Source organism: Panulirus ornatus, chromosome 55 (genome assembly GCF_036320965.1).
Source record: "Panulirus ornatus isolate Po-2019 chromosome 55, ASM3632096v1, whole genome shotgun sequence".
In the NCBI taxonomy this organism is placed as follows: Eukaryota; Metazoa; Arthropoda; class Malacostraca; order Decapoda; family Palinuridae; genus Panulirus; species Panulirus ornatus.
Genome location: NC_092278.1, coordinates 33,629,444 through 33,653,208, shown reverse-complemented (window position 1 = coordinate 33,653,208; position 23,765 = coordinate 33,629,444). Strand labels below are relative to the sequence as shown.

The window sequence follows — 23,765 nt, the reverse complement described above, 5'->3', positions numbered from 1 at the left end:
ACCACCACCTGAGCCATCACCCACCACCTGAACCATCACCCACCACCTGAACCATCACCCAACACCCACCACCTGAGCCATCACCCATCACCACCTGCCAACACCTGAGCCATCACCCATCACCACCTGCCAACACCTGAGCCATCACCATCACCCACCATCTGAGCCATCACCCATCACCACCACCTGAGCCATCACCATCACCCACCACCTGAACCATCACCCACCACCTGCCAACACCTGAACCATCACCATCACCACCTGCCAACACCTAACCATCACCCATCACCACCTGCCAACACCTAACCATCACCCATCACCACCTGCCAACACCTAACCATCACCCATCACCACCTGCCAACACCTGAGCCATCACACCATCACCCACCACCTGCCAACACCTGAACCATCACCCATCACCACCTGCCAACACCTGAACCATCACCCATCACCCACCACCTGAGCCATCACCCATCACCCACCACCTGCCAACACCTGAACCATCACCCATCACCCACCATCTGAGCCATCACCCACCACCACCTGCCAACACCTAACCATCACCCATCACCACCTGCCAACACCTAACCATCACCCATCACCACCTGCCAACACCTAACCATCACCCATCACCACCTGCCAACACCTGAGCCATCACCCATCACCCACCACCTGAACCATCACCCATCACCACCTGCCAACACCTGAACCATCACCCATCACCACCTGCCAACACCTGAGCCATCACCCATCACCCACCACCTGAGCCATCACCCATCACCCACCACCTGAGCCATCACACCATCACCCACCACCTGAACCATCACCATCACCCACCATCTGAGCCATCACCCATCACCACCTGCCAACACCTGAACATCACCCATCACCCACCACCTGAGCCATCACCCATCACCCACCATCTGAGCCATCACCCATCACCACCTGCCAACACCTGAGCCATCACCCATCACCACCTGCCAACACCTGAGCCATCACACCATCACCCACCATCTGAGCCATCACCCATCACCACCTGCCAACACCTGAGCCATCACCATCACCCACCATCTGAGCCATCACCCACCACCACCTGCCAACACCTGAACCATCACCCATCACCACCTGCCAACACCTGAACCATCACCCATCACCCACCATCTGAGCCATCACCCATCACCACCTGCCAACACCTGAGCCATCACCCATCACCCACCAACTGAGCCATCACCCATCACCCACCATCTGAGCCATCACCCATCACCACCTGCCAACACCTGAGCCATCACCCATCACCCACCACCTGAGCCATCACCCATCACCACCTGCCAACACCTGAGCCATCACCATCACCCACCACCTGAACCATCACCATCACCCACCACCTGCCAACACCTAACCATCACCCATCACCCACCATCTGAGCCATCACCCATCACCACCACCTGAGCCATCACCCATCACCCACCATCTGAGCCATCACCCATCACCACCACCTGAGCCATCACCCATCACCACCTGCCAACACCTGAACCATCACCCATCACCACCTGCCAACACTGAACCATCACCCACCACCTGCCAACACTGAACCATCACCCACCATCTGAGCCATCACCCACCACCTGAGCCATCACACCATCACCCACCATCTGAGCCATCACCCATCACCCACCATCTGAGCCATCACCCATCACCCACCACCACCTGCCAACACCTGAACCATCACCCATCACCACCACCTGAGCCATCACCCATCACCCACCATCTGAGCCATCACCCATCACCCACCATCTGAGCCATCACCCATCACCCACCATCTGAGCCATCACCCATCACCACCACCTGAGCCATCACCATCACCCACCACCTGAGCCATCACCATCACCCACCACCTGCCAACACCTGAGCCATCACCCATCCACCCACCACCTGAGCCATCACCCATCACCCACCATCTGAGCCATCACCCATCACCCACCACCTGAACCATCACCCAACACCCACCACCTGAGCCATCACCCATCACCACCACCTGAGCCATCACCCATCACCCACCACCACCTGCCAACACCTGAACCATCACCCAACACCCACCACCTGAGCCATCACCCATCACCCACCACCTGAGCCATCACCCACCACCACCTGCCAACACCTAACCATCACCCATCACCCACCACCTGCCAACACCTGAGCCATCACCCATCACCACCTGCCAACACTGAACCATCACCCACCACCTGCCAACACCTGAGCCATCACCATCACCCACCACCACCTGCCAACACCTGACCCATCACCCACCATCTGAGCCATCACCCATCACCACCTGCCAACACCTGAGCCATCACCCATCACCACCTGCCAACACCTGACCCATCACCCACCATCTGAGCCATCACCCATCACCCACCATCTGAGCCATCACCCATCACCACCTGCCAACACCTGACCCATCACCACCTGCCAACACCTGAGCCATCACACCATCACCCACCACCTGAGCCATCACCCATCACCACCACCTGAGCCATCACACCATCACCCACCATCTGAGCCATCACCCATCACCACCACCTGAGCCATCACCCATCACCACCTGCCAACACCTGAGCCATCACACCATCACCCACCACCTGAGCCATCACCCATCACCACCACCTGAGCCATCACACCATCACCCACCACCTGAGCCATCACCCATCACCACCACCTGAGCCATCACACCATCACCCACCACCTGAGCCATCACCCATCACCCACCATCTGAGCCATCACCCATCACCACCACCTGAGCCATCACCATCACCCACCACCTGCCAACACCTGAGCCATCACCCATCACCCACCATCTGAGCCATCACCATCACCCACCACCTGAGCCATCACCATCACCCACCACCTGAACCATCACCCATCACCACCTGCCAACACCTGAACCATCACCCATCACCACCTGCCTACACCTGAGCCATCATCCATCACCCACCACCTGAGCCATCACCCATCACCCACCACCTGAGCCATCACCCCATCACCCACCACCACCTGCCAACACCTGACCCATCACCCACCATCTGAGCCATCACCCATCACCACCTGCCAACACTGAACCATCACCCATCACCACCTGCCAACACCTGAACCATCACCATCACCCACCACCACCTGCCAACACCTGAACCATCACCATCACCCACCACCTGCCAACACCTGAGCCATCACACCATCACCCACCACCACCTGCCAACACCTGAACATCACCCATCACCCACCACCTGCCAACACTGAACCATCACCCACCACCTGCCAACACCTGAGCCATCACCATCACCACCTGCCAACACTGAACCATCACCCACCACCTGCCAACACCTGAACATCACCCATCACCCACCACCTGCCAACACCTGAACCATCACCCATCACCACCTGCCAACACCTGAGCCATCACCCATCACCCACCATCTGAGCCATCACCCATCACCCACCATCTGAGCCATCACCCATCACCACCACCTGAGCCATCACACCATCACCCACCATCTGAGCCATCACCCATCACCACCTGCCAACACCTGAACCATCACCCATCACCACCTGCCAACACCTGAGCCATCACCCATCACCCAACACCTGAGCCATCACCCATCACCCACCACCTGAACCATCACCCACCACCACCTGCCAACACTGAACCATCACCCAACACCCACCACCTGCCAACACCTGAACCATCACCCATCACCACCTGCCAACACCTGAACCATCACCCATCACCACCTGCCAACACCTGACCCATCACCACCTGCCAACACCTGAACCATCACCCATCACCACCTGCCAACACCTGAACCATCACCCATCACCACCTGCCAACACCTGACCCATCACCACCTGCCAACACCTGACCCATCACCACCTGCCAACACCTGAGCCATCACACCATCACCCACCATCTGAGCCATCACCCATCACCACCACCTGAGCCATCAACCCATCACCCACCATCTGAGCCATCACCCATCACCCACCATCTGAGCCATCACCCATCACCACCTGCCAACACTGAACCATCACCCACCACCTGCCAACACCTGACCCATCACCACCTGCCAACACCTGAACCATCACCCATCACCCACCATCTGAGCCATCACCATCACCCACCACCTGAAATGGATGGAGACAGCGAATAGAAGCAGAGGCGGTGGATGAGACAGCGAATGAGAAGCAGAGGCCGTGGATGAGACAGCGAATAAGAAGCAGAGGCGGTGGATGAGACAGCGAATGAGAAGCAGAGGCCGTGGATGAGACAGCGAATAAGAAGCAGAGGCCGTGGATGAGACAGCGAATGAGAAGCAGAGGCGGTGGATAAGACAGCGAATAAGAAGCAGAGGCCGTGGATGAGACAGCGAATAAGAAGCAGATGCGGTGGATGAGACAGCGAATGAGAAGCAGAGGCGGTGGATGAGACAGCGAATCAAATGTAGAAGGGGGCAGATAGAGACGTCCTGGAAGCCATGCCTGAAAGACAAAGAGCACAATACGAGGTGGCGTTCTCATCACTCACATTGTGTTAGAATCCACTGTCGACCCGCGTAGCTTCGTAGGACGATTCTTCACCGTCACTGGCGAGGTGAAGTGGTGGTAATCCTGTTTTTACGTAGACAGACACAAGGGTGAGAGAGGAAGGGAGGCTCCTGACATATCCTGATTGATGGGAGGTTCGCCTTACGTTCTTGAGATGCTTCTTCCTTTCTTCCCTCCCTCATGACGGCACACACACACACACACACACACACACACACACCCTCTCTCTCTCGGGGCTTCGTACGATGTGCCACGAACACTGCAACGCGACGGTACGATCCTTGTACACGACGGTGCGACGAATGCCGAGCACGACGGTACGATCCTTGTACGATAACAGTCTAGCCTTTGATCTGGCCCACGAGGGACCAAAGGACGGTAGATGGTACAGGAACCGACTTACACCCATGCAACTATGTCTGTGACATGAACTTGGCCTGCTTCACTCTCTTGTAAGTCGACGGGGTGGGTGCTTGCCAGAGAGAGAGAGAGAGAGAGAGAGAGAGAGAGAGAGAGAGAGAGAGAGAGAGAGAGAGAGAGAGAGAGAGAGAGAGAGAGAGAGAATATCACACATTCACATTTCACAGCAGAGAGAGAGAAAACGTGCTGTGAGTTTTATGTGGAGGTACGAGAGGCTTGGGGGGGAAAAAAAAAAAAGGAATAGAGAAATGCGAAGAGTTTATGTCTTATACTCTACACCCAGAGCGTCAGAGATAAAGAGAGGCAAATTGAGATGGATATGGTTCAACCGGACTGGTGCAGACGATTTTGCAATCATGGCTGAGTGAGAGAGAGAGAGAGAGAGAGAGAGAGAGAGAGAGAGAGAGAGAGAGAGAGAGAGAGAGAGAGAGAGAGAGAGACGAGGAGAGAGAGAGAGAGAGAGAGAGAGACGTGGTGCAGGAGAGAGAGAGACGGGGGAGGAGCGGATGGGGGGACTGACTGATTATCTAGATGAAAGGATGGGATGCAAGCCGCCCAAGGTAGAATGTACTCTCAAAAAAGCCAATATGTTTTCTCTGTCGTTTTCTGAAGCAGGAAGAAAGAAAATGATGGTGCCTCAGTGACGAGTGTGGAATGATCGTGTGCTTCAGAGGGATGGAGGAGGTATCTTGAGCTTGAAAAGCAAAACACGATAAAAAAAAAAATGATTTGAATCTATATAAAGACGATAGAAAGACGACAGATAACTGTGATGTTTTCAAAAGACGACAGACAACTGTGATGTTTTCAATAGACGACAGATAACTGTGATGTTTTCAATAGACGACAGATAACTGTGATGTTTTCAAAAGACGACAGACAACTGTGATGATTTCAAAAGACGACAGATAACTGTGATGTTTTCAATAGACGACAGATAACTGTGATGTTTTCAATCACATTTTGGATCCAGATGAGTTAGTTCATTGGTTACACCAGGACCCTTGTCAGAAGGGGCCGTGGGGGTAAGGACCCCTTTCGACAGGGATACACAGAGCCATTTCTTTTTCTATTTAAGAAAAGGCCGTGACGTTTCTCCAGGATCCCAAGCAGAAAGGTTCTTGGTGTTACCATAGACCCCCTTTCAGAAAGGGCCTCGTGTTATCCTAGACCCCCCTTTTCAGAAAAGGCACTGGTACCCAAGACCCTTTTCAGAAAGAGCCCTAAGTCTTACCACAGGACCCCCGTATCAGAGAGAGGTCCCTAGAGTTAACCCAAGGCCTTATCTTTCCCAGGGACTACGGCAGCCCCAAGGCTGTGCTACATTTAGCACAGAGGTATACACATTAGCGGACGACTGTGCTGTGAATAACTCACTGAGATGTTGATACTCACACACGAGAGTCGTCGGTAAGAGTTCTCTACACACAAGACGTCCATGATATCCACATTTTCTATTTAAAATAAATCTTTTTTGACTCTTTTTCAAAGAAAGAATGAGAGCGATGGTGTCCACGGACGAGACGCCCCGGAGGTGAAATAAAGACAGATGGGTCGTTCGAAGGAGAAGCATCAATGGCGAGGGACATCAGAATGTTCTTCACATGGTCCCCTGTTTTGCGTGGAGGCACAGGCGGATGAATTATCTCAAAACAAAACGAGTTGGGAACCAGACTAGAGCCATGAGGTACCCCAGTGTGATGGTATCTATCATAGCGTTACACACGCAACACTGTTTTGATTCTCTGAGGTGGAGGGAAAAAAACGAAGAAATCCAGGAGATAACAGAGACTTTGGGTTGTCTTGAGGCGTTTGCAGGGAAGTGTACGCGTGTGTGTGTGTGTGTGTGTGTGTGTGTGTGTGTGTGTGTGTGTGTGTGTGTGTGTGTGTGTGTGTGTGTGTGTGTGTGTGTATGCTTTTTGTATACAAACACACATACCATGTGTACATCTCAAGATTATTTTCAATGTCCTCGGCTGCCATAATGAAGTGAAATACATCTTTAATAAAACATGACCATAACGTGTCATGACCCAGCCGCCGACGATCCTTTGACCTGATCCTCCTTCACTCAACAACCCCCCTCCCCCCCTCGTACCGACCCTAGCTACACCCCTCCTCCCCTGACCCATCATGACACACGCTGGGCCCGACCTGAGTTCGTACGTCATCCTCGATGGCTTCACCACACCACTGTACCCTAGCGTGCTCGGCAATCTGTATGATGATATATCGGATGTAACTCATCTCCAACGGCTGAACGTTTTGCCTTGTAAGGCCTCCTAATATTCTTCCTATCTATCTATCTATCTACATATATATATATATATATATATATATATATATATATATATATATATATATATATATATATATATATATATATATATATATATATATATATATACAAACACACACACACACATAGACACACACACACACACACACTTTACCCAAAACACAAGTTACGGAAACAATTGAAAATACTGGGTTTTTGAGGTGGATGGAGGAGCTGATTCTTGAGGTTGCATCCGCGCGCTCTGAACGTCATGTCTGACGAAGAGGGGCACGAACCTGGGGACATTGTAAGCAAAGGAGAGGCCTAGGAGACTGAGCGAAGCTTTAGACAGAATGATAGGCACTGATCGTGAAAGATCAGTCAGGAAAAATTATGGTCCATCAGACGAAAAGTTTTGAAAAGTCCGAGCATACAGGATCTGCACTTGTGGGCAAAAAAAAAAAAAGAAAAAGAAAAAAGAAAAATCTGTACAGCCAACAACACAAGAGGTTTCTGAGACGAGTCTGTTAGACTTAGTCGTAAAGTGGGAAGCACCAAATTTAGAGAGATTAATTGTGGAGAAGGTTGGCGAACGAATACATATGATCATTATTTTTGGGCTGGACGGAGATCATAATACCAGATAGGGAGGAAAACGGAGAGAACGAAGAAACGTTCATTAAAAGATAACTCGAGGCTGTGGCATTGCTTGGCACCCTCCCAGTGATAATGGGGGGGAAAAAAATGTATTAGTGGTTCTCAGGAAGAAGACACAGGAACACAGCCAACTATGAAGACAATTTGCTATGGGGTCGTCGACTACAATTTGCTTTGGATTCATTCATTAGGCCAGGAGGAACTCAGACAGGGAAGGGAACTTAAAGGCAAACGCGATAGACGACTTGGAAGAGAGGTTGAGAAGCAAAGAACATTATTAGGCGACAAAAAAGATTGGAAAACACCAAGTTAAGTAAAGAGGAGGAGGAGAGACACACTCGCCAGCACAGCAGACAGATCGAGAATGATTGGGTGATGGAGATTTCAGGGAGAAAGTAATGTATGTAGAACTCGCATGTATGCTGGAACTCAGGGATCATATCAGGGGAAAACGCATCTGGAGCTCTGGCAACAGAGTTAATAAGAGATAACGTCTCGCCTGCTTTGCCCAGAGAGGTGCATGATAGTGAGGAAGGAGAGAGAGAGAGAGAGAGAGAGAGAGAGAGAGAGAGAGAGAGAGAGAGAGAGAGAGAGAGAGAGAGAGAGAGAGAGAGAGAGAGAGAGAGAGAGAGAGAGAGAGAGAGAGAGAGAGAGAGAGAGAGAGAGAGAGAGAGAGAGAGAGAGAGAGAGAGAGAGAGAGAGAGAGAGAGAGAAGGCAAAATGGGGCATGGAGAGGGAGGTTTGGCCATTAGATTTTAGGAGACAGTACAATATGGTCCATCCAGACGATACATAAAAGGGATGGGTCACTGTAGGCAAGACATGCATGGCGATGTTGGTACTGTACGATCTTCCGAAAACTGTAACGATCCAGGACGGATGTGTCATGGTAACAACGAAGGAACAGTCAGAATGATACACGAGGTAGCGCAACACGTTACTTCTCAGAGATGGTAGAGCAATGATAATCGGGTATTCCATTTATAAAGACTTGGGGAGGAACATAGATTCTCATGGTGACAGGAAGTGATGGAGAGGCAAGTTTTCAGAGTGTATATAAGATGTCGATTATCACACTAGGATGAGAAGGGGCTGCTACACCTACTAGCAAGGATATTCTCATCTATTAGCAAGGATCTTCACACCTATCAGCAAGGATCTTCACACCTTTTATCATGGATCTTCACACCTTTTATCATGGATCTTCATACCTTTTATCATGGATCTTCACACCTATTAGCAAGGATCTTCACACCTACTAGCAAGGATCTTCACACCTTTTATCATGGATCTTCACACCTATTAGCAAGGATCTTCACACCTACTAGCAAGGATCTTCACACCTTTTATCATGGATCTTCACACCTATTAGCAAGGATCTTCACACCTTTTATCATGGATCTTCATACCTTTTATCATGGATCTTCACACCTATTAGCAAGGATCTTCACACCTTTTATCATGGATCTTCATACCTTTTATCATGGATCTTCACACCTATTAGCAAGGATCTTCACACCTATTAGCAAGGATCTTCATACCTGTTCGCAAGGATCTTCACACCTATTAGCAAGGGTATTGACGCCTGTTATAAAGAGTATTGAGAATATCATAAAAAAAAGATACATGTGGAAGAAGTGATCTTGTGATGGTCAAGTTTGACTACGTGGTGAATGAGGAAGACTCCAGCTACTACTACGGTAACATAGACTGGGAAAGGAAAGACAGCAACCAGGAATCAGAGCTTTGTAGCGAGAGGATCAGTGGAATATACAAACACGGAACGTCGGTACCTCTAGCCTTGCATACAGAAGGAAGGAATAACAGGAAAACAGAGAAGAAGAATTGAATAAAAGACGTTAAAAAAGTAAAGGAGTATCGAGATGTGTAGCGACGGAGGCACAGGCGACACTCCAGCCATGGTATAAAAGAGCAACGTACGAGTGCAGCAGAATAAGGAAGGAGGAACCGAGAAACATTTGAAAAGGATAATAAGGAAGGAGGAACCGAGAGATATTTGAAAAGGATGATCGTGGACAAGGCTAAAGAGTGTCGGAAACGCTTTCATAAAGTCATCAGGAATGCAAGAGGCGTCCTCACTGTTCTGTACCTGGTCCCCACCCGACGCTCGAGTGTTGGGTTCTCATGGGACGATGATGTACTCACAGCAGGCGAGGCTGCGACAGCCGCTCCCCCACCCCACACACCGGCCCATACCTGCCTCATGATCACCGGGATCGGTCGCAGGCAGGACGGGTGGTTGTCTGGAGGGGCGGAGGGGATAATGATCAGGGAGTAAGGGATAAAAGGAGGAGGAATACGTCATGAAGACCCATGGGTGGGGGAACCATGAAGTCATGGGGCGGTTTTCCACATGCCTTCGGGAGAGAGAGAGAGAGAGAGAGAGAGAGAGAGAGAGAGAGAGAGGTACGGATTACTCATCCCGTCGTCAATTCACTTCTCCCGAGACAGGTCGAGATGGTCCTGTCTGTCGGCCGGTGTGATTATGCCTGTGGCCGAACTTTACTGTCCTTGATCAACTGTGTGTGCGACGGCCGATGATGAGGTGCGAGCGCTACAACCACGCCGGGGCTCCTTCACGACCTGGGTAATGCACCAGGGTGACAGACATACGACCCACTTACACCGATCACTAGCGGCCACTCACTCCCCTGGATTTCTTTTTTTTCGGTCGGGGCTGGAAGACTTGGGAGTGATGGAACAAGGTCTTAATCTCGTTGCTCTTCTGGTATGTTCATCTAGACTTTACGAGGTCCATCATACATATGCAGGGGCCCGGTCCCTCCTCCTCCTCCTTCCTCCTCCTCCACCGCATCCCGAGGGTGATGTGCCAGTCATTGTCACTCACTTCGTCCTCCTCGTGTGCTGGTGCCCATGTTTTAATCATACTAAATCACGATATTCGTCGAGGAAGTACCTTTCCATCACCTGCTACTTCTCTTCCTTTCTGTTTCTTTTTTTTTTTCCCTTCTAACCTAAGCCCGCTTGGGGGGGGGGGGGGGGGGGGGGGGGCGTTCATGGACACTCCCTTCGCCCGGCAGGTCATGCCCATTTATTTCCAAGCCTCACTTGCAGCAGCTCCTCCATCTTCGTTGACGGCTATTGTAGGCTTCTCCACTCGAGGCAATAGATAGACTTGCTTATCACTGTGACACATGATCAATCTTGGGAGCCACACATGACACAAATGGCTGCAAGTCTGCCTCTGAGGAACTGCGAGTCTTGCTCATATTGTGAAAATTCTTCTCCTCTGAACACTTGCTCCGATCATACCGAATACATTTTCGTCCATTTATGTGTGTGTGTGTGTGTGTGTGAGTTACTGCTCTCACATCTGGGGAGATTCGACGCGCTTAGTTGACAGATCCGAATCCAAAAAGCACTTCGATTCATCAACGAACTCGATCGAACCCTGAAGACTCGCCCAACTTGCCTTATACCTCAATGCCTGTTTTTCTATTCCTTATCTTCACATACTACCCTCGTTCCTGCCTCCGAGATGTGTGTCTGCTCGTGTGTGCGCCTTCATTAGAACTTGGTAACACTTGGCACAACTTACTGAGTCGCATGATTACCCCAGGACGTCCAGCAACTCACTTCGTTTGCATGTAGAAGTCGCAGGGAGAGTTCCTCCCTGTCGAGAATGATGTTCCAACCTTACATTGACGCGGTGTCGTAACTGCATACGATGGCGTCGTAACTACATAAGACGGGCACCATAAGTACATAAGACAGCATCGCAACTGCATAAGACGGGCGCCATCAGTACATAAGATGGCGTCGAAACTACACAAGACAGCATCGCAACTACACAAGATGGGCGCCATATGTACAAAAGATGGCGTCGCAACGACATAAGATAGCATCGTAACTGCATAAGATGGGCGCCATAACTTAGGTAAGACGGCGCCCCTAACTGCACATAATATGGCGTCGCCACATTCCCTCGAGCTCTCTTTTGAGTGATACCTGGATGGCCTGCATTCGTCCAGGGATGATATAACATTCATCATTCCTCTGCATCATTTTCCCCACCATCACTCTCCATGATCTGATGTTCGGGGGGAAAATTATGTGGCCTCAGAACCTCTTTCAATTCGTGACGAAATCCCATCGTCTCTCTCTCTCTCTCTCTCTCTCTCTCTCTCTCTCTCTCTCTCTCTCTCTCTCTCTCTCTCTCTCTCTCTCTCTCTCTCTCTCTCTCTCTCTCTCTCTCTCTCTCTCTCTCTCTCTCTCTCTCTCCCCCTCCCCGATATTAGCATCCGATCATCTGTCATAAGGTGAGGGTGCTTATTACCAGCACCTGTTCTCCCCGAAGGCTACACCGTCCGAGGGACCACTTCTTTTGCATGCACAAAGCATGTTAGGATTACGTTATCAGGTTCCCTATCTCAGCCTCTGATGACACAGTCTCCAGAACCGAGCCACAGTCGATCTCTTTCCCTTAAACCCTCCACGACCTCAACACCATCATCGCTTTAAAGAATGATCGAACTCCTTAGGTGCAGTTAGATTAACTTTTGTTCTCAACACCATCATCGCTTTAAGAAATGATCGAACTCCTTAGACACAGCGAGATAACTTTTGTTCTCAACACCGTCATCGCTTTAAAGAATGATCGAATTCCTTAAGCACAGCGAGATTAAATGTTCTCAACATCATTATCGCTTTAAAGAATGATCGAACACCTTACTTAGGCGCAGCGAGATTAACTTTTGTTCTCAACACCAAAACCGCTCCTGGCTTCCACCACCGACAACGACAGACTTAGAAAGACAAACTCAACTTTAGAAATGAGAAGTTCTACGGTCACCAAGGGACTAATCAGGATATAGAACACTAAACCAACCCGTGGAGCAGTGTACATAACTCGCAAATAAACGTTTAAGTGACGCTAATGACACTATGGGGAGACATATTACCGACAACGTATCCCACTGAAATAAGAGTAACAGATGATCATCACACAGACGTATGTCAAAGACAAAAGGAACTAAGCACAGTCGTGGTGTGTGTGTGTGTGTGTGTGCCAACGGTGAACCGCTCGACATCCCTGATGCATCTGCCACCAGACTGGACCCACATATGGAACATCAAACCCCCCCTCCTCTGGCAGTCGGGTCAGAGACAGAAGGCGGACAAGAACGAACTAACGCCATCCGATCGTCGTGAGAGTGCGAGGAGTTGGTAAATTCCTCCCTCTGGCGGCACGCACGGACGCGCCAGAAAAACCTCTTAGGCATAACCCACAGGCCATGTTTGCCTCCGCGGTCATCAAGGCCATTCTCACTCTCTCTCTCTCTCTCTCTCTCTCTCTCTCTCTCTCTCTCTCTCTCTCTCTCTCTCTCTCTCTCTCTCTCTCTCTCTCTCTCTCTCTCTCTCTCTCTCTCTCTCTCTCTCTCTCTCTCTCTCTCTCTCTCTCTCTCTCTCTCTCTCCCCACCCACACCATCTGATCTACAGACGAGATTCGTACTAAGCATTCACAACTTCCGACGGTGTGTGTGTGTGTGTGTTTGCCGCTGCTTACGAAAGCCACTTCGTATGAAAACTGCTGTCAGTTAATAATCTCCCGCACAGAGATACAATCAAACCCCTTTCTTAAATCGACCCCCCATTCCATTCGATTAACGCCTGGTGATGTGTGCTCTGCATCCTCACCCTCAGCGCATTGGGGGACTTTCTTATGGCATCTACTGGCAACGAGTACGTACACCCAACCAATAAAGTACCTTTACACAGGGAGCGATCGACTTCGAAACAAAGACCACGACTCCTGTTTTCCTCGGGAGGGTTGGTAGACGTGAATGCGAGACGCATTTCTTCTGTGGTCTCTGCTCTGTGGAGCAATTGCACTCGAAGGAGAACTTACCTAAGATGCACTATAATTGTCTGGAAGCTGTATACTGTACATTGTATACTTTGTTTTACGTACATTGAGAACGAATGTTTAAGGAAAGCTGGGCTGCCGATGTGAGGCAAAGACACTCCCTGGGCCATTTGTCATTGTCGTTCGTCCGCTGTGTCATAATGTCTCGCACGAAACTGTAAGGACATTATTTGCTGTTGGGTGTGTACCGCAGTAACTCACCACTCGCCAACAGCACCTGGTGACAACCGTATCCGATGATATCTAAACCGGAATGAATCATTTCCGAACGGTATGCCGCCACCGGCACCACACCACTGGCACTACACTACCACCACCATCACCACCACACCACTGGCACTACCGCTACCACATCCACAGGACCATGAGCACCACCACGTCCTCCATTTCCACCATCACCAAATCACCACCACATTACGACCAGCACCATCACCACCGTCAAACCATATCTCCACCACAGAGCCAGAACTCCAGCAACAACTCCTCCACCACACAACCAGGACCCCAGCGGCACCTCCCACCACCATAACAGCACTACGTCCTCAACTATTGCCTCCACATGTACCACACCGCCATCCACTACATCCACCACCACCACCACCACCTTCTCCAACACACCAAGAACGCCAACACCACCACCAATCACGACCTCTCGAGCCAGATCGGAGACTCTCACTCCCGCGAGCCATGTCATCCGTGATCAGTCGTCACATCTCCCTCCTCATTACCACCCTAGTGATGGAGTCGTTCATGGCGCTCCTGAAGACGATTGGCGCCACGAACATCGGCGTAAGTTAAGGACCTGCCATAATTCCTGCCGTACACAACCATCCTTCCCCCGTCCCTCGTCTCGTCTGTACCATCCCGGCTGCGACATGCCTCTTCCCCCTTCACCATCACCCCCGTCTCGTTAGATCCTCTGGGGGCATGATGCTGTCCACACCTTAACGCTGTTAACGCTCAACCATCCTCGGTCTCGTTACGCGACCGAGATCGGAGGGGTGACATGTACGCCATCGTGTAATCATGGCAAGAGCATTCATTATGCGACATGTCCTCTGTGTACCGTGGGTTCGACGAGTGGGGACCTCCCCAGCAGGATATTAACCTCGTTAAGTACCTTAACGCTGATGCGACGTGGGTCCCTGAAGGTGGGTATGGGGTGGAGGAGGAGGAGGAAAGAAAAGGGGGTCGGAAAGGGATCAGACAGTTCTGAAATGGAAAAAGGATCATGGATTACACAGGTGTGTATATATGGCGTTGGATTTTCTACAGTGTGAGTTGTGTTCTAATTTTTTTTTGGGGGGGGGGGAGGAAAGAAAAGGGATCGGAAAGGGGATCAGACGGTTCTGAAATGGAAAAAGGGATCATGGATTACACAGGTGTGTAAATGGTGTTGGATTTTCTACGGTGTGAGTTGTGTTCTAATTTTTTTTGGGGGGGGAGGAAAGAAAAGGGGTCGGAAAGGGGATCAGACGGTTCTGAAATGAAAAAGGGATCATGGATTACACAGGTGTGTATATAAGGCGTTGGATTTCCTACGACGTGAGGGGGTGTTCTAATTTTGATGCATTTGGTACCCCGCAACAGTACTGGGAAGGCGGGTTTATATACTAATGGCGTTGTTTGTTGGCCAGAGAAAGAAAATGGCAAAACCAAGCTAAGCAGTGGGAAGCAAGGGTGTTCCATGATCTCTCCATCAAACTTCGTGGTGATAGGATGTGGGTGTGAGCCAGGATTCTGCGGGCTCTTCTGGTGCCCTCTCCTGCTCCGTTCTGTGTTTATGTCACTGGGTTTGACTCTTGCCAAGCTCCGGTGGAGTGAATTCGTTTCAAATCCTTTTTCTCTTTTTTCTCGAACGTGCGTAGTAGTCTGACAGTCTCTGACTGCACTGAAAGAGTGTGGTCCGGGCGCTGGTTGTTGGGGGCTGCGTCCGGGAGCTGGTTGTAGGGGGCTGCTGCGTCAGTGGCGATATGTATGTAGACGTCCATGCTGGAGTCTCCATCAGATGTGTCGCACCCGACCACTTCCCTCCCTCCCGTTACATTCCCTTCCTCCATCCCTCCCTCCCGTTACATTCCCTTCCTCCCTCCCTCCTTTTTTTTCCTGTCCCATTCCCCTACCAAATGCCATCTATCCCTCTTGTCTTCTCCATCTGTCTTCCTGGTGGCCATCCCATCCTCCTGTATCCATTCCTTTCCCACATTTTCACCTTTCCAATTTCTCTCTCTCTCTCTCTCTCTCTCTCTCTCTCTCTCTCTCTCTCTCTCTCTCTCTCTCTCTCTCTCTCTCTCTCTCTCTCTCTCTCTCTCTCTCTCTCTCTCTCTCCAGAATACTAAAAACATTTGACAAGATACAAAAAACATATCACAGGAGATAGAGTTTCGCTGATGAGATATAACAATATGACATGAAAGAGTTGTAGTAGAGCAAAAAAGGTTTTCAGCTGCAAAGTTGTTGAACAAAGGAATAAACTACCATCAGATGTTGTCTATTCGACGAACTATCATCAATTCCTTCAAATCAAGGGTAGGGAAATACTTCAACGATATCTGTTATCAGTTCTGTCTCAAGGCGAAAAATCATTCAAAGTTACCACTCTCTAAAATCAGCTTCTTTTTCTGTTCCCGAGTTCATCCCCAGAAAAAGCCCTCTGTGGTTAGACTAAGGAACTACACAAATTCCTATATAACTCCCCTGGCAGTATACTTCCTCCATACTCCATGACCTAGCTTCACATCAAACGTTTAAATTTTTCCGCTGTTGAGCCAGAGGGAGCGGTGGGTGGAGAAGTGTTCCTCCGCCTTACCATTTCGTGTTTCTGTTACAAATAAAGTTACGACCATACATCACGTTACCCCATCATGGACGATCGAAGTCTCCTCTTCTCTGTCCCTCCGTATTTACTCTCTCTCTCTCTCTCTCTCTCTCTCTCTCTCTCTCTCTCTCTCTCTCTCTCTCTCTCTCTCTCTCTCTCTCTCTCCTATCACCCTTCGCCACAGGAACAAGGACATCCTCCTCCAGACGCATACGTAGGGTGAAGGGCCGGGCCGCTTTGGTCGTCGAACTGAGGGAGTTCGGGCGCGGCGCATGGCATGACCCTCCGTGAGACAAGAGCCCGAGACGTCTCGCATAATTTGAGATGTTTCGACAGCTTAATGATGATTGAGCGGCGGGACTTGCTCCCCCCCCAAAACCCAACGCCGACGAGAAGGAGCACCAGAAAGGGGAGCCGGTACCAACCAAGCGAGGTAACCACATGCAAGGTACCGTGCCAAAGTGCCCGGGTCACCTATCACGCCAAATTGAATGTCAGGTACCACGCAAAAGGCCCATTCCAAGCATGGACGAACAGGAACCACAGTAAGTGAGCGGCCGTGTTCCATCGCAAAGACGTTGTTGCGTCCCGCGCCAGGTGCCAAAGCTAACGGCCAGGACTGTGCCCTCCAATCAAAATTTCCTGAGCGGTACCTCTTACATGTAACGCTATTTTTCAGCGCCACTTAATAGCGGTGCCTCTTACATGTAACGCTATTTTTCAGCGCCACTTAATAGCGGTGCCTCTTACATGTAACGCTATTTTTCAGCGCCACTTAATAGCGGTGCCTCTTACATGTAACGCTATTTTTCAGCGCCACTTAATAGCGGTGCCTCTTACATGTAACGCTATTTTTCAGCGCCACTTAATAGCGGTGCCTCTTACATATATTGCTATTTTTCAGCGCCACTTAATAGCGGTGCCTCTTACATATAATGCTATTTTTGAGCGCCACTTAATAGCGGTGCCTCTTACATATAACGCTATTTTTGAGCGCCACTTTATAGCGGTGCCTCTTACATATAATGCTATTTTTGGGCGCCACTTAATAGCGGTGTCTCTTACATATAATGCTATTTTTGAGCGCCACTTAATAGCGGTGCCTCTTACATATAATGCTATTTTTGAGCGCCACTTAATAGCGGTGCCTCTTACATATAACGCTATTTTTGAGCGCCACTTTATAGCGGTGCCTCTTACATATAATGCTATTTTTGAGCGCCACTTAATAGCGGTGCTCTTACATATAATGCTATTTTTGAGCGCCACTTAATAGCGGTGCCTCTTACATATAACGCTATTTTTGAGCGCCACTTAATAGCGGTGCCTCTTACATATAACGCTATTTTTGAGCGCCACTTAATAGCGGTGCCTCTTACATATAACGCTATTTTTGAGCGCCACTTAATAGCGGTGCCTCTTACATATAACGCTATTTTTGAGCGCCACTTAATAGCGGTGCCTCTTACATATAACGCTATTTTTGAGCGCCACTTAATAGCGGTGCCTCTTACATATAATGCTATTTTTGAGCGCCACTTAATAGCGGTGCCTCTTACATATAATGCTATTTTTGAGCGCCACTTAATAGCGGTGCCTCTTACATATAATGCTATTTTTGAGCGCCACTTAATAGCGGTGCCTCTTACATATAACGCTATTTTTGAGCGCCACTTATAGCGGTGCCTCTTACATATAACGCTATTTTTGAGCGCCACTTAATAGCGGTGCCTCTTACATATAATGCTATTTTTGAGCGCCACTTAATAGCGGTGCCTCTTACATATAACGCTATTTTTGAGCGCCACTTTATAGCGGTGCCTCTTACATATAACGCTATTTTTGAGCGCCACTTAATAGCGGTGCCTCTTACATATAACGCTATTTTTGAGCGCCACTTAATAGCGGTGCCTCTTACATATAACGCTATTTTTGAGCGCCACTTAATAGCGGTGCCTCTTACATACAACGCTATCTTGTGAGCGCCACTTAATAGCGGTGCCTCTTACATATAACGCTATTTTTGAGCGCCACTTAATAGCGGTGCCTCTTAGATATAACGCAATTCTTGAGCGCCGCTTAACTACCGGTGCCTCTTATATATAACGCTATTTTTGAGCGCCACTTAATAGCGGTGCCTCTTAGATATAACGCTAGTTTTGAGCGCCACTTAATAGCGGTGCCTCTTAGATATAGCGCTATTTTTGAGCGCCACTTAATAGCGGTGTCTCTTACATATAACGCTATTTTTGAGCGCCACATAATAGCAGTGCCTCTTACATGTAACGCTATTTTTGAGCGGCCACTTAACAGCGGTGCCTCTTACATATAACACTATTTTTGAGCGCCACTTAATAGCGGTGCCTCTTACATATAACGCTATTTTTGAGCGCCACTTAATAGCGGTGCCTCTTACATATAACGCTTTCTTTTGAGCGCCACTTAATAGCGGTGCCTCTTACATATAACGCTATTTTTGAGCGCCACCTCAGACTTAAGTGCTACCCTTCCGTGGTAGCCGCTAAGTCTCCACGCCCAAAAAAATACGTACCGGAGCCCGCAAGATCCCACGGGCCTCACAAAAAAGGGTCTAGTGATATCGAAAATGTCTGACGGGGATACAAGCCGAGCGCGATGTGGAGCGTCCAAAGAACCACGTCAATTACCACGTCAATTACCAGGTCAATTACCACGCGTAACTCGTCTGACCTAAAACTCCCTAGGGGCCGCCCTTTGTTAAACCCAGGGTACTGACATGACTCTCCATCTGCGTTGGAGGCGCATGTCAGTCGACCTGACTCAAAACTGACGAAGATTTTGGAGCAGACTTCTAAACCCCCATGCAGTAACCTGGCTCACAGTCCCGGCCAACACCAGTCTGGGCCTCAACCCAACGATGACCCTAATTTACCGGGTAATCATCCTCACTTTTTACTGTTCACCTTAAATGTTGTGTTCGATCTTGGTGGTCGTGCTTGATGAAAAGACGTTGCGTGGAATAGAAAGAGCACAGAGGCGGGGCTGCCAAGATGATCCTGGGCTTAAGAAATAATTCCTATGAAAACCCAGTACTACATGACCTCAACTTACCATAGAACCAAGGAAGGTCAGGAAAGGATCAAATGCAGGTACTCTAGGAAGAGGAAAGGTCAGGAGAGGGTCAAACGTAGGTACTCTAGAAAGAGGGTAAGGTCAGGAGATGGTCAAACGCAGATACTCTAGAAAGAGGGAAGGTCAGGAGATGGTCAAACACAGGTACTCTAGAAGAGGGAAGGTCAGGAGATGGTCAAACGCAGGTACTCTAGAAAGAGGAAAGGTCAGGAGATGGTCAAACGCTGGTACTCTAGGAAGAGGGAAGGTCAGGAGATGGTCAAATGCAGGTACTCTAGGAAGAGGAGAAAGGTCAGGAGATGGTCAAATGCAGGTACTCTAGGAAGAGGGAAGGTCAGGAAATGATCAAATGCAGGTACTCTAGGAAGAGGGAAGGTCAGGTGATGGTCAAACGCAGGTACTCTACGAAGAGGGAAGGTCAGGAAATGATCAAATGCAGGTACTCTAGAAAGAGGAAAGGTCAGGAGAGGGTCAAACGTAGGTACTCTAGAAAGAGGGAAGGTCAGGAGATGGTCAAACGCTGGTACTCTAGGAAGAGGGAAGGTCAGGAGATGGTCAAATGCAGGTACTCTAGGAAGAGGAGAAAGGTCAGGAGATGGTCAAATGCAGGTACTCTAGGAAGAGGGAAGGTCAGGAAATGATCAAATGCAGGTACTCTAGGAAGAGGGAAGGTCAGGAGATGGTCAAACGCAGGTACTCAGTATTATCGATAGCTTCCACGGCCTTGACCTTAACATCTTCCAACCATGGATTTGACTGACCTGATATGGAGTATTGTAAACAAATTCATAGGTTGGTGGTTTTCCCACGAGCTAGAAAACCCGATATTATGTTTTCCTTTCATACGATTGTTGAAGTATTGAATGCCATGTCAACAAGTGTAGTTGAGAGCGACTGCAAGAATACGTTCCGAAATATCCTTCACAAATTCTGAGCTTATATATAACCAGGGTCATGTGAAGCGTCTGGGGTAAACCATGGAAAGTTTTGTGGGGGCCTGGATGCGGAAAGGGAGCTGTGGTTTCGGTGCATTGCACATGACAGATAGAGATTGAGTGTGAACGAATGTGGCCATTGTTTTCTTTTCCTATCGCTACTTCGCGCGCGCGTGTGGGAAGGGTGGGGGTGGGGGGTGTGGGGGGGGGGGTTGCCATTTCATGTATGGCGGGGTGGCGACAAGAATGGATGAAGGTAGCAAGTATAAATATGTACGTGTGTATATATGTATAAGTCTGTGTATGTATATGTATGTATAAGTTGAAATGTATAGGTATGTATATGTGCGTGTGTGGGCGTTTATGTATATACATGTGTATGTGAGTGGGTTGGGCCATTCTTTCGTCTGTGTCCTTGCGCTACCTCGCCAACACGGGAGACAGCGACTAAGTATAACGATAATGGTAATAATCATATATATATATATATATATATATATATATATATATATATATATATATATATATATATATATATATATATATATGTATATATATATATATATATATATACATATATATATATATATATATATATATATATATATATATATATATATATATATATATATATATATATATATATATATATATCCCTGGGGATAGGAGAGAAAGAATACTTCCCACGTATTCCCTGCGTGTCGTAGAAGGCGACTAAAAGGGGAGGGAGCGGGGGGCTGGAAATCCTCCCCTCTCGTTTTTTTTTTTTTTTAATTTTCCAAAAGAAAGAACAGAGAACGAGGCCAGGTAAGGATATTCCCTCAGAGGCCCAGTCCTCTGTTCTTAACGCTACCTTGCTAACGCGGGAAATGGCGAATAGTTTAAAAAAAAAAAAAAAAATATATATATATATATATATATATATATATATATATATATATATATATATATATATATATATATATATATATATATATATATATATATATATATAATCATCCTATTAACGGAGAACTGAGAAGAATCGCTGGAAACATTTAAGGTAATATCAAACTTCCTTTTCGTTGGCGCTTGTGCCTGGAACCCTATGGACTTGCATGGAAGACTAGAAGTGTTATATCATAGAATAAGGTAACAGATGAAGAGCTCTACCTGCAGCTTGTAACTGTTGCCATATGGCATTATGGGATTATCTGTGTATTACTAATAAGCACGCCTTAGTGATGGCAATTTAATGTATTATCATTGTATCATTATTTTCTTGCAGCTAGACATTTGTTTTACGTCTACTTTTTAAAGAATTTTAGGGATTGATTTTTGATATCTTTTACCCTAGTTTTAGAGAACAGTTAAGCTGTTTGAATTAGTGTTGGTGTGGCCATGTTTGAGACCAGATATGTGGTTTGTTCCCTCAGGTCGCTAAACCGAGGTGGATACGAGCGCTGGGGTCACTCGCGCAGCTGCAAGAACGCCCGCCGAGTCTACGGTTTCACACGCAGCCAGACCCGTACCTGCAAGAAGCAAGTGGAGGTGATGCCCCACGTGCAACACGCTGCCGTCACCACCGTCACCACCTGCCAGAGGATGTTCCAGACCAGGCGCTGGAACTGTTCCTCTGTTCTCAACGCCCCAGACCTGTCTCCTGACCTCACCACAGGTTGGTACTGGAACTGTTCCTCCGTCCACAACGCCCAAGATCTGTCTTCTGGCCTCACCATAGGTTGGTACTGGAACTGTTCCTCCGTCCACAACGCCCCAGACCTGTCTCCTGACCTCACCACAGGTTGGTACTGGAACTGTTCCTCTGTCCATAACGTTCCAGACCTGTCTCCTGACCTCACCACAGGTTGGTACTGGAACTGTTCCTCCGTCCACAACGCCCCAGATCTGTCTCCTGACCTCACCACAGGTTGGTACTGGAACTGTTCCTCTGTCCACAACGCCCCAGACCTGTCTCCTGACCTCACCACAGGTTGGTACTGGAACTGTTCCTCTGTCCACAACGTCCCAAGATCTGTCTTCTGACCTCACCACAGGTTGGTACTGGAACTGTTCCTCCGTCCACAACGCCCCAGACCTGTCTCCTGACCTCACCACAGGTTGGTACTGGAACTGTTCCTCTGTCCACAACGCCCAAGATCTGTCTCCTGACCTCACCACAGGTTGGTACTGGAACTGTTCCTCTGTCCACAACGTCCCAAGATCTGTCTCCTGACCTCACCACAGGTTGGTACTGGAACTGTTCCTCCGTCCTGAGTCTTAACGCCCCAGACCTGTCGCCTGCCCTCACCACAGGTTGGTACTGGAACTGTTCCTCTGTCCACAACGCCCCAGACCTGTCTCCTGACCTCACCACAGGTTGGTACTGGAACTGTTCCTCTGTCCACAACGTCCCAAGATCTGTCTTCTGACCTCACCACAGGTTGGTACTGGAACTGTTCCTCCGTCCACAACGCCCCAGACCTGTCTCCTGACCTCACCACAGGTTGGTACTGGAACTGTTCCTCTGTCCACAACGCCCAAGATCTGTCTCCTGACCTCACCACAGGTTGGTACTGGAACTGTTCCTCTGTCCACAACGTCCCAAGATCTGTCTCCTGACCTCACCACAGGTTGGTACTGGAACTGTTCCTCCGTCCACAACGCCCCAGATCTGTCTTCTGACCTCACCACAGGTTGGTACTGGAACTGTTCCTCTGTTCTCAACGCCCAAGATCTGTCTCCTGACCTCACCACAGGTTGGTACTGGAACTGTTCCTCCGTCCACAACGCCCAAGATCTGTCTCCTGACCTCACCACAGGTTGGTACTGGAACTGTTCCTCCGTCCTGAGTCTTAACGCCCCAGACCTGTCGCCTGCCCTCACCACAGGTTGGTACTGGAACTGATCCCATGCCCTCAACGCCCAAGACCTATCGCCTGACGGAGCCCCTGGGTCATGAGACCTTTTACCACAGGTTAGTATCTAACTCCTGAAGGTTAGGAGGGTCGCCATATAACTGAGCCTTTCCGTAAGGGTTATACTCTTGAGAGGAGTCTGTA

General features: G+C 49.0%; 1 protein-coding gene across 3 annotated transcripts in view; it reads left to right on the top strand.

The window, feature by feature from the left end:
- The window catches only part of LOC139765665 (protein Wnt-11b-2-like), a 315,866-nt gene that overhangs the window by 202,686 nt on the left and 89,415 nt on the right, over positions 1-23,765 (top strand). For all 3 annotated transcript variants that reach the window (XM_071693375.1, XM_071693374.1, XM_071693377.1), the window contains exon 2: positions 22,140-22,381. In XM_071693375.1, coding sequence (XP_071549476.1) covers positions 22,140-22,381 — 242 coding nt within the window. The remainder of the gene's footprint in view (positions 1-22,139; positions 22,382-23,765) is intronic.